Raw genomic sequence first — 12480 nt, 5'->3', positions numbered from 1 at the left:
TCTCTCTCTCTCTCGCCCCCCCCCCCCCGCTCTCTCTCTCTCTCTCTCTCTCACTCTCTCTCTCTCTCTCTCTCTCTCTCCTCTCAGCCCCCACCCCTCCTCCCCCCCTCGCCCTCCACTGCACCTCCGTCCCCCATCCCTCCTCTCCCCTCCTCTTCCACCTCCCTCCCCCATCCCTCCTCTCCCCCTCCTCCTCCACTGCACCTCCCTCCCCCATCCCTCCTCTCCCCTCCTCCCCCACTGCACCTCCCTCCCCCATCCCTCCTCTCCCCTCCTCCACCACTGCACCTCCCTTCTCTCATCACTTGCTCTGTGGACACTCCTCCCCTTTGTTTAATTTTTGTTGTTCTTGCAGCAAGGTTTTATGGATGTGTATCATTTTCATATTGTATTTTGTTTTTGACTTTGACAATAGACTTACAGTGAGATATCTGTTACAACTGTCTTAATGTTGTCTGACTGCACAATTGCTGCATAGACCAGTGGGTAAATACTGCACGTGTTTGTATCCAGCTTATTAGCTCTTATGTTTTGTTTCACTTGCATTCCCTGTGTTTCAGAATCTCTTCACCTTCTAAGTCTCAGTGGGAGCAACTACTGAATGATATTTTGACACTGCAAGAAAAGGTGTTCAGGTGCATCCCCACAAAAGAATGTTATGAGGTTTGTGAATGTGTTTGCCTGTTACTTAATGAAAAAATCTATTTTCACCCCTTGTGTGAATTTTGTACTATCTTGTGTTTAGATATATGCTGAAACTCTGCTGTCATCAGGTGATAAAAAAAATATTGCAGAAGCATCCACTATTTTGGAGTGTCGGAAGTCAGCTGTGATTCCTAAAATGGTATCATTTGACCGCAGTGTTAAATTGGTTCTGCAGGTTGCAAGGGAATATTTTGACTCATCTGGAGATTTGCTTTGCCCAGCAATGGAACTCGCAAAGTAAGTATCAGTTGAACAGAATAATCTTTGTGTCTTATTTAGGTATTTCTATTTTTCATGTAACATTGTAAATAATAGTAGTAGTTTCATGACTTTGACCTTGATGTGATTAAACTTAGGAGTATTTGTCTGTTTACAAAATATATTAAAATTAGCAATTAGATGAGCAACTGTAATTGCTAATTAGTCATGTCATTCTTCAGTTCATGACAAAAGAGAAAGCAATAGGAAATGACTGCCTGCGTTTGTCCACTTAATGATTTATATGTTTTATTGATGTGCATTGGCTAAAAATTGTTGAGAGATAATGTCTGGAGATCCTCATATGTTTGATAATGTAGACACATTTGATAGATATTTGGTGATAGTTATTTGATGGTAGAAGGGTGACAGATAACATTTTGATCTTCAACTTTTATATGAACAGAATTTAATCTTAGGTTTTATTAACCAGATCAGTTATGATGGCTGCTGCACACTAATTGATTGCTATTTGTATGTATATTCTTCATTTCGAGTGGTCAGTTTGTCTATTTAGCATCCTTGAAAGATAAACGCAATCACTTATATTTTCAACAATGTAGGAAAAGATTGCTACCTACCATAATGATGACAAGTTAAGTTGCACACACATAAGCTTTCAGCCACTGCTTTTGTCAGAAAAAGAAAGAGAAACCCACACCAATCATTCATAGAAATAAGCACACCTTACACACATATGACTGGCAACTCAGACAGCCCAGACCAGAATGCAACTGCCATATGGAATGGAATGGGTTGAGGAAGGGGAAGGGATAGCAGTGCAGGGGTAGGAGGAGAGAGAGCAGAAACTACACTGCCAACAGGCACAGCGTTGGGAGGTTGTGGGACAGGGAGATGGGGACAACAGAGTTAAAAAGTGGGGAAAGGTGGGTGGGCGCATTGACAAGGCTGGGAGACAATAATGGGGCGGAGATGGCTTAATAGAGGGGATGCAAACTGTTGGATGGAGGATATGGGGACAGTAAGTATCCCTTATATTGTGCTGCCTGTTGCAATAGTCTGAAGTTATCCCTTCTTCTTCAAACAACTGTATCAAGTTTAAAAATGAGAAAATGAGCAGTTAACAGTTTTGTTTTATCATTGTTGTATAATTTAATGTAATTATTTCTTTTCAGCAATTAATTATATAGTGTATCTCAAAAGGTACAGTACAAGTTTGATCTGCCAAAGCACCCAAACTAATTAAGACATTCACACCATGTTCACCATTTGTAACACACTATGTCACAAAGTTTTATGTCATTCAGTCAATTACAATACGTGCACCTTTTGCGACATGCACAACATCCAGTCTGTGATCGGAGGCTTTCCCAGCGTATGTGTTGTTTCCAGGGCTCTCGGGTGTCCAGCCAGATGCGATCGTTGCAGTCCCACGATATTTCAGCAAATAACCTTTCCGCCATCATCAGGTTGTCCTGATGAATGGTCTGTCTGCTCATTGTCAGTGTTATTTATGTCTGTCAGTCAGGCTTTGATTCCATGCGCCGACAGTCCAATTGCGGCCGCTGAACTTCTGGTTGCAGCCGCCGACATTCTGTTTGCGAGCACTGACGCTTCGATTGTGGCCGCTGACAATCTGTTTGCGGGCGCTGACCCAGGTGTGTGCCCACCCCGGAGTCGCGACGGGTGGTGGAAGATGCAGAAACCTGTGGAGTGTCCTCTGCAGCCGTCGTAGGAGGGTCTTGTGTCCGCTTGTGGCGTGACTCTTTGATGGAGTTAAGTAATGGTTGACATGCCTTGCTTAGTTAAAAACCTGTGTCTCGGCTTGTGAGATTGTCCATTATGTGAATTTCAATGGCCTCCTTGAAGATGCTGTCCCAGTAAAAACTGGTAGGGGCCAGAATCTTGGTCTCTTTGTATTTCGCGTTGTGTCCAGTTTCCAAACAGTGTTCTGCCAGTGCCAATTTGGTGGGCTGGCCTAGGCGCGTGTGGTGTTGGTGTTCTTTGCAGCGGTCTTCGACTGTTCAGATTGTTTGACCGATGTACGATTTGCCACAACTACATGGAATATTATATACGCCCGCTTTCTTGAGGCCAAATCCGTCTTTCACTGTCCCCAGTAGGGTCTGTTTCTTGGATGGTGGTCGGAAGACTGTGTCAATTTTGTGTTGTCAAACAATCCAAACAGTTGAAGAAGACTGCAAAGAACACCAACGCCATACGCAGCTAGGCCAGCCCACCAAATCGGCACTGGCAGAGCACTGTTTGGAAATTGGACACAACGCAAAATACGAAGAGACCAAGATTCTGCCCCCTACCAGTTTCTACTGGGACAGCATCTTCAGGGTGGCCATTGAAATTCGCATAATGGACAATTTCATAAACCGAGACACAGGTTTCAACTAAGCAAGGCATGGCAACCATTACTTAACTCCATCAAGGAGTCATGCCACGAGTGGACACAAGACCCTTCTGCAATGGCCGCAGAGGACATTCCACAGGATTCTGCATCTTCCACCACCTGGCATGACGCCGGGGTGGGAGCGGACCTGGGTCGGCGCTCAACGGATTGTCGGCGGCCGCAATCGAAGCATTGGTGCCCGCAAACGGATTGTCGGCACTTTCAGACGGAATGTCGGCGGCCACAACCGGAAGTTCGGCGGCCACAATCGGACCGTTGGCGCAGGGAATCGAATCCTGACTGACGGACATAAATAACACTGACAATGAGCAGACAGACCATTCCATCAGAACCACCTGATGATGGCGGAAAGATTATTCGCCGAAATACCGTGGGACTTCAACAATCGCATCCGGCTGGACACCTGAGAACCCTGGAAACAACATCCAGTCTGTATTCAAGCTCTATCTGCACTCGTTGCAACATATCCAGATCAACCGTGGCATGCACCAATAATTCAGTTCTTTAAATCAATTATGTGATTGACAGGTGTTTGGTAGACTTTGTCCTTGATATACCCCCATAGAAAGAAGTCCATCAGTGTAATGCCAGGCGACCTAGGAGGCCAAGAAATTCAACCACCCCTGCCAATCCAGCCATCTGGTAACACCTCGTCTAGAACATTTTGCATAGTCTGAGCCCAATGTGATGCACCATCTTGTTGGAAAACAACTGTGTCATGGCAGTCTTCCAGTTGTGCTAACGTAAACAGCTCCAGTTTATCAAGTTAGTTGTTAGAATTAACTGATTTTTTGTGTGGGAAAGAATGGGCCCCGCAGTGAGATCAACCGTGCAGCAAAACCACACATTCACTTTTGGCTTGACACAGTATGTGGACTGATTGTGCCCCAGATGTTGTGAACATTGTGTTTATTTACCTTACCACACACATGGGATATGGTTTTGTTTGAAAATGTTGTCTAGAAAATTTCTGTCCTCCTCTAAATGGTGAAGAATGTTCACAGTGTACAGCATATGTTGTCTTTTCATTTGGTTTCAATGTGTGCGGCAGTTGCAGTTGGTATGGATACATCTGTCAACATTTCTGGATGACCCGGTTCATGGTCCTGCGACGCCCTCCCAAAACAATTCTGCAGTGAACGTTGAAATGACATCTGTTTCTGTTCTGTGTCAGCTTCACTTGTCCCAGGTCTTCCATTATGATGCGTTGTATCAAGACTTCCTGTTCTGACCATCACCAGCTTTCTTGTTGGCCAAAGTTGATTCATTAATTTTTTAAGTAAGTTGCTAAATTTGGTGACTGGTCAGATTTTCACAGCACTTGCCTCACTGAGATAGACATTCACTGCAGTGAGAGATAGCATCATCGAATTTAAATAACCAGTTTTATCAATAATACTCACCTTTTTTGTTGCTGTTCTTTGTTGTGAGTTGTAAGCTTGATATCCATTTCCTTTCTTTGGTTTAACTTTTTATGACCATCTAGAGGATGATTGGGTTGCTTCAACGAAATTGTGTAAGCAGTTATCGACTTTCTGATAAATGTTGTTGTTGTTGTTGTTGTTGTGGTCTTCAGTCCTGAGACTGGTTTGATGCAGCTCTCCATGCTACTCTATACTGTGCAAGCTTCTTCATCTCCCAGTACCTACTGCAACCTACATCCTTCTGAATCTGCTTAGTGTATTGATCTCTTGGTCTCCCTCTACGATTTTTACCCTCCACGCTGCCCTCCAATGTTAAATTTGTGATCCCTTGATGCCTCAAAACATGTCCTACCAACCGATCCCTTCTTCTAGTCAAGTTGTGAGACAAACTTCTCTTCTCCCCAATCCTATTCAATACCTCCTCATTAGTTACGTGATCTACCCACCTTATCTTCAGCATTCTTCTGTAGCACCACATTTCGAAAGCTTCTATTATCTTCTTGTCCAAACTGGTTATCGTCCATGTTTCACTTCCATACATGGCTACACTCCATACAATACTTTCAGAAACGACTTCCTGACACTTAAATCTATACTCGATGTTAACGAATTTCTCTTCTTCAGAAACGATTTCCTTGCCATTGCCAATCTACATTTTGTATCCTCTCTACTTCGACCATCATCAGTTATTTTACTCCCTAAATAGCAAAACTCCTTTACTACTTTAAGTGTCTCATTTCCTAATCTAATCCCCTCAGCATCACCCGATTTAATTTGACTACATTCCATTATCCTCGTTTTGCTTTTGTTGATGTTCATCTTATATCCTCCTTTCAAGACACTGTCCATTCCGTTCAACTGCTCTTCCAAGTCCTTTGCTGTTTCTGACAGAATTACAATGTCATCGGTGAACCTCAAAGTTTTTACTTCTTCTCCATGAATTTTAATACCTACTCCGAATTTTTCTTTTGTTTCCTTTACTGCTTGCTCAATATACAGATTGAATAACATCGAGGAGAGGCTACAACCCTGTCTCACTCCTTTCCCAACCACTGCTTCCCCTTCATGCCCCTCGACTCTTATAACTGCCATCTGGTTTCTGTACAAATTGTAAATAGCCTTTCGCTCCTTGTATTTTACCCCTGCCACCTTCAGAATTTGAAAGAGAGTATTCCAGTTAACGTTGTCAAAAGCTTTCTTCAAGTCTACAAATGCTAGAAACGTAGGTTTGCCTTTTCTTAATCTTTCTTCTAAGATAAGTCGTAAGGTTAGTATTGCCTCACGTGTTCCAACATTTCTACGGAATCCAAATTGATCTTCCCCGAGGTCCGCTTCTACCAGTTTTTCCATTTGTCTGTAAAGAATTCGCGTTAGTATTTTGAGCTGTGACTTATTAAACTGATAGTTCGGTAATTTTCACATCTGTCAACACCTGCTTTCTTTGGGATTGGAATTATTATATTCTTCTTGAAGTCTGTGGGTATTTCGCCTGTCTCATACATCTTGCTCACCAGATGGTAGAGTTTTGTCAGGACTGGCTCTCCCAAGGCCATCAGTAGTTCTAATGGAATGTTGTCTACTCCCGGGGCTTTTCGACTCAGGTCTTTCAGTGCTCTGTCAAACTCTTCACGCAGTATCTTATCTCCCATTTCATCTTCATCTACATCCTCTTCCATTTCCATAATATTGTCCTCAAGTACATCGCCCTTGTATAAACCCTCTATATACTCCTTCCACCTTTCTGCCTTCCCTTCTTTGCTTAGAACTGGGTTGCCATCTGAGCTCCTGATATTCATGCAAGTGGTTCTCTTGTCTCCAAAGGTCTCTTTAATTTTCCTGTAGGCAGTATCTATCCTACCCCTAGTGAGACAAGCCTCTACATCCTTACATTTGTCCTCTAGCCATCCCTGCTTAGCCATTTTGCACTTCCTGTCGATCTCATTTTTGAGACGTTTGTATTCCTTTTTGCCTGCTTCATTTACTGCATTTTTATATTTTCTCCTTTCATCAGTTAAATTCAATATTTCTTCTGTTACCCAAGGATTTCTATTAGCCCTCGTCTTTTTACCTACTTGATCCTCTGCTGCCTTCACTACTTCATCCCTCAGAGCTACCCATTCTTCTTCTACTGTATTTCTTTCCCCCATTCCTGTCAATTGTTCCCTTATGCTCTCCCTGAAACTCTGTACAACCTCTGGTTTAGTCAGTTTATCCAGGTCCCATCTCCTTAAATTCCCACCTTTTTGCAGTTTCTTCAGTTTTAATCTGCAGTTCATAACCAATAGATTGTGGTCAGAATCCACATCTGCCCCTGGAAATGTCTTACAATTTAAAACCTGGTTCCTAAATCTCTGTCTTACCATTATGTAATCTATCTGATACCTTTTAGTAACTCCAGGATTCTTCCATGTATACAACCTTCTTTCATGATTCTTGAACCAAGTGTTAGCTATGATTAAGTTATGCTCTGTGCAAAATTCTACAAGGTGGCTTCCTCTTTCATTTCTTCCCCCCAATCCATATTCACCTACTATGTTTCCTTCTCTCCCTTTTCCTACTGACGAATTCCAGTCACCCATGACTATTAAATTTTCGTCTCCCTTCACTACCTGAATAATTTCTTTTATCTTGTCATACATTTCATCAATTTCCTCATCATCTGCAGAGCTAGTTGGCATATAAACTTGTACTACTGTAGTAGGCATGGGCTTTGTGTCTATCTTGGCCACAATAATGCGTTCACTATGCTGTTTGTAGTAGCTAACCCACACTCCTATTTTTTTATTCATTATTAAACCTACTCCTGCATTACCCCTATTTGATTTTGTGTTTATAACCCTGTAATCACCTGACCAAAAGTCTTGTTCCTCCCGCCACCGAACTTCACTAATTGCCACTATATCTAACTTTAACCTATCCATTTCCCTTTTTAAATTTTATAACCTACCTGCCCGATTAAGGGATCTGACATTCCACGCTCCGATCCGTAGAATGCCAGTTTTCTTTCTCCTGATAACAACGTCCTTTTGAGTAGTCCCTGCCCGGAGATCCGAATGGGGGACTATTTTACCTCCGGAATATTTTACCAAAGAGGACGCCATCATCATTTAATCATACAGTAAAGCTGCATGCCCTCGGGAAAAATTACGGCTGTAGTTTCCCCTTGCTTTCAGCCGTTTGCAGTACCATCACAGGAAGGCCGTTTTGGTTAATGTTACAAGGCCAGATCAGTCAATCATCCAGACTATTGCCCCTGCAACTACTGAAAAGGCTACTGCCCCTCATCAGGAACCACATGTTTGTCTGGCCTCTCAACAGATACCCCTCCGTTGTGGTTGCACCTACGGTACGGCCACCTGTATCGCTGAGGCACGCAAGCCTCCCCACCAACGGCAAGGTCCATGGTTCATGGGGGGTTCTGATAAATAACACGTATATTTTCAGTCATTTCTCTTCCCAATGCAAATCAGAATGGCTCACATAACTTGACATCATCCATGCACTTCAAATCAATACAACCAACTGAACAAAAAAACAAAGATTTACCTCTAACAACATGTAGCGAAGAAATTACTGTCATATATCGATCTATTTGTGCATAATTATCTTTGGAAAATACATTTCATACATAAAATTTTTGCTTACAAAAGTTGACGTATAAACATTTTCATATTGCTATGTAGTATTGGATTTTTGTTTTTTATGGTGTCAGTATGGTATCAGCCATTTCATATGATCCAAGATTGTTTAGTACATTTATCTCATCATAATCAATTTTATTAGAAACGCCCCCAAAAATTTTGCAAACATAAAATCTGAGAAAAATTTTGATGCAAAACTGGTTGTGCCAACAAGGTTTGGACTACAACAAAATTACAATCTTGGATTCTTCATTATGTGATATAGAGCATTTACTCCATTCAAGTGAGATCAAGAGCAAAATTTCACTTTACAGAATTTTTTTTATCACAAATTTTCAAAAAATTTCTAATTCTCACCTATTCTGTATCTCTCAAATTATCACCGAATATCACATAACATATAATGGATGAACAAAAAATGGTACACATAATAGTAACTTATTGTATTAGCATGACAGTAGAATTTGTATTTTATGAATAACTCTATATACCACCATTTATAAATCTGTCTTCAATAAGTGAAATATTATTGAATGAGATTGTCACTCTGCAGCGGAGTGTGCGCTGATATGAAACTTCGTCCTCGCAGATTAAAACAGTATGCTGGACCGAGACTCGAACTCGGGTTCTTTCCTTTCGTGGGGCATGAGTCGCGCTTGGGTAGCTCAGATGTTAGAGCACTTGCCCGCTGAAGGCAAAGGTCCCGAGTTTGAGTCTCGGTCCGACACACAGTTTTAATCTGAAATATTATTGACTGGTAATGCCCTATGACCAGAAGAAAAAATCTTAGTCCACATAGTTATTTGAAGTGGTTTTGAAGAAAATATTGCAAAATACTTTAGATCAGAGGACAAAATTAATGTACTTAGTTTGGAACTTACTCATTTTTCTCATAACATCAATGAAATGCTTTTTGTAACAATGTACTACAATGTCTTACTACCAAATTTAACTTTCATACAGAACATTGAACCCTTGGCATATAAAAATATGCTGTGACAAAAATTATTTCTTGCCTTATTTTGCAAGAATTTTGTATGCCCGAAATGATGGGTACTTCAAACGTAGAACTGTCATATCACCTCATCCGCAGATGTTGTGATGACAGAAAATAGGATAGACCTCAGATAGAAAAGAGTAAACAAGTAAAAAAAAATTGAACAGCACAGTGGGAACAGAACCTGGATAGGAAAGAGTTAGAATAGAGTGCACCAGAAATTGAGAACTAATACACCCAGCTATTGAAGGCACCACTCACCGCATGGTATGTCTATCAAAGTCAGCAGACTCCCTACCTATTCCCTGTGCAAGATTATCAGTTTTATCACTCATTTTGACCTTTTAGTCTCTGATTGTTACAAGCTTTTTGCATTTATTAATTTTCAGATCACATAATAGATTATACAATAACATATGAAAAATTGCTTTTAAATCTTTCAAATTATATTAGGGGATGAGACGACTGGCTCGTTCTTACAAATTTTTTTGAAAACTGAATTATTTGGTTACTCATGTAAAAATATTGACCATAAATTGTGGCAAAAACGTCAACAACACTGAAATTTACTTTAAAGTGCTGTTCATTTACTATTTGTCACTGTTGTATTTAAAAATTCAATAGGCAGTATGAAAGTACAGACCATGTACAAGGTAATACAATCCCTTTGTATTCTATAGATGAGTTTCTAGATTTAGTATGCTTGTATGATGGAAGACCGTTTTTCTAAAAATATATGAATCTCAGATCTTAGACTGTGTCACAAATGGTAAATATATGAATCTCCGATCTGAAGACTGTGTGACAAACTATAAATTTCTTAACCTATGTATTGCAATAGAAAATTGTTTTTATGTATAGTCGATATATGTAACATGGTTCTCTCAATTAAATGTAGAGAAATTTGTGTAGATAATAATAGCAGGCAATAAAGTGTAACTCTAGTAGATAAGGCTCTGATTTATCCAGAGGACTGGAACAAAAAAAAAAAAAAAAAAAAAAAAGTAGTAAGTTGATGTTGGGTCAAAATAAAGTAAAATAAATAAATAAAAAATAAAAAAAATCTATCATAGTAAACACAAGAAAATTATTTACAGCACAAGAAATTGCAGTTATTTTTTGAGAAATGGTGTGCTGCTATCCATGCGCATTCCCAAAAGTAGTACACAAGAAATGTTAAAGTTTCATTGGACATCAAATAGTTCTAGACAGCAAAAGGAAATGCTCTAATGGTCATTTTTCAGATTCCAGAGTCTTTTTACACAAATATTGAGATTAAAAATAACATGAAAATGAGACAAATTATATTATATACTGCAAAGAAAATATGTTAAGAACTGAGTAAATGCTCAGGAACTGATTGAGTCTTACACTTAAAGCTTACTATGAAAAAAAAGCACTTCTCATAATAAAATGCAAATTTGTTATGACTTATTTATAACCAGTAGAAAAGTGACATGGCACAGGCAAAAATAAGAAGTTACCACATTTAAATAGTTTGCACAAAAATGCATGAAATATTGTAACTATATAGTTATATACATGCAGTAGAAAACATTTCGTTACTAAAACTTTTTTTTTATTTGCGGGTGTGTAACAGATGCATATAACTTTCTTTTTTTCCATTTGCTGCAACTATGTTGCTTTCCAGAATGAAAATTGTTACCATTTACTCTATTATGTTCCTTCTGATGATAATTGTTATCATTGTGATTGCTATGTTCCTTCCTGTTGTTATTTTTACTGTGCCGAGTTTGATTACTATCTTTTTCAAAATGTGTCTATTGAGGTTGTATTTTCCTGTTCTTTCCAACTCCGATCAAAATCTATCCAAAAATCCTTTCTCGAAGTCTGCAATACAAATCAGTACAACACAAGTAACTTGTACTCCGTTCTCACATTTCAAACTCGTACACCCAACCAAACAAAAAGCAAAGATTTCCCTCTAACAACATGTAGTAAAGAAATTACCAATGTATATCAATTTATTTATGCTTGATCATCTTTGGAATATAAGTTTCATAAATAAAATATGAATAATTGGTTATCTTTTTTGAGAAGTTCATTACCATAATTGTAATTACATTAAGTGTTTATAAAAGTTAACATTTAAACATTATCACATAGCTATGTAGTAGTGGTTTTCTGGCTTTTATGTTTTCAGTATGGTATCAGTCATTTCATATGACCCAAGATTGGTTAGTACATTTACCTCACCATATCCATATCTCACCATACAATCTCTGCATAAAATTCCTTTACCACGAGTGTATCAACATCCATGAGAGTCTTTGCTTCCTATATTGTGTCTGGAAGTTCTTTGAACCATTGTATCCAATTTGGTCTGAATAAAGGATTCCACACTGTGAACTTTTTCTAGAATCATTGTCATCGTGCTTCACTCATGACAACCTGGAAAGGATACTAACAAAAGTTTGTGAGCAGGGTTGTCACATAAGCTAAACATGGTGTGAATATTTTAATTAGTTTGGGTGCTATAACATATTGAAGTTGTAATGTACCTTTTGAGATGTCCTGTATATTATTTCAGCTTGTGTATTTCCACAGGTAAGTATTTAATAAATGCAGATGGAGAGGAAGGTGTCATTGTAACTAGTAAAATGAAGTCATATAGTTCCATTCACAGAAATATGATAAAATGGCTTTTCCTATGGCTCTAGTTAATCTAATCTTATCTGAGGCAAGTAATTCTGCTGATGTGTCACTTATTCACAGTTTGGTAACAAAAAATTGAAATTTCATTTCAAGATATTCTCCAAAACATGTTTGTTCCTTGTGTATGACTGAATCTCTAGCATTTGATTTTTGTAATTTTCCTTTTCTGAAATAAAAGTAATAGCTACACATACGGGCAAACAATAGCAAGTAAAGTGGCTGGAGCAGGAGAAAATCTAGTGTATGCAGTTATGAGAAAGTAATGCGCTCTCTTAATAAGCATACTACCAGTCTTTTAAATACTGCAGTATTCTGCATGATTTAATGCAAAGAGAACTGGTACCACTTCTGAGGTTCAGTGATGCTGAAAGTGAGGAAAGCTTAGAAGGGTGTTCA

The 12480-nt window shown here is 39.2% G+C and overlaps 1 protein-coding gene across 2 annotated transcripts in view; it reads left to right on the top strand.

Annotated features, from left to right (window-relative positions):
* Window positions 1–12480, top strand: part of LOC124615599 (neuroblastoma-amplified sequence-like) — a 414306-nt gene that overhangs the window by 139150 nt on the left and 262676 nt on the right. For both annotated transcript variants that reach the window (XM_047143590.1, XM_047143589.1), the window contains exons 21-22: window positions 561–663; window positions 746–942. In XM_047143590.1, the coding sequence (XP_046999546.1) occupies window positions 561–663; window positions 746–942 (300 nt within the window). The remainder of the gene's footprint in view (window positions 1–560; window positions 664–745; window positions 943–12480) is intronic.

The sequence above is a fragment of the Schistocerca americana genome, chromosome 5 (assembly GCF_021461395.2).
Source record: "Schistocerca americana isolate TAMUIC-IGC-003095 chromosome 5, iqSchAmer2.1, whole genome shotgun sequence".
In the NCBI taxonomy this organism is placed as follows: Eukaryota; Metazoa; Arthropoda; class Insecta; order Orthoptera; family Acrididae; genus Schistocerca; species Schistocerca americana.
Note: the sequence above shows the minus strand (reverse complement) of the source record. Positions and strands in the feature narration are given on the sequence as shown.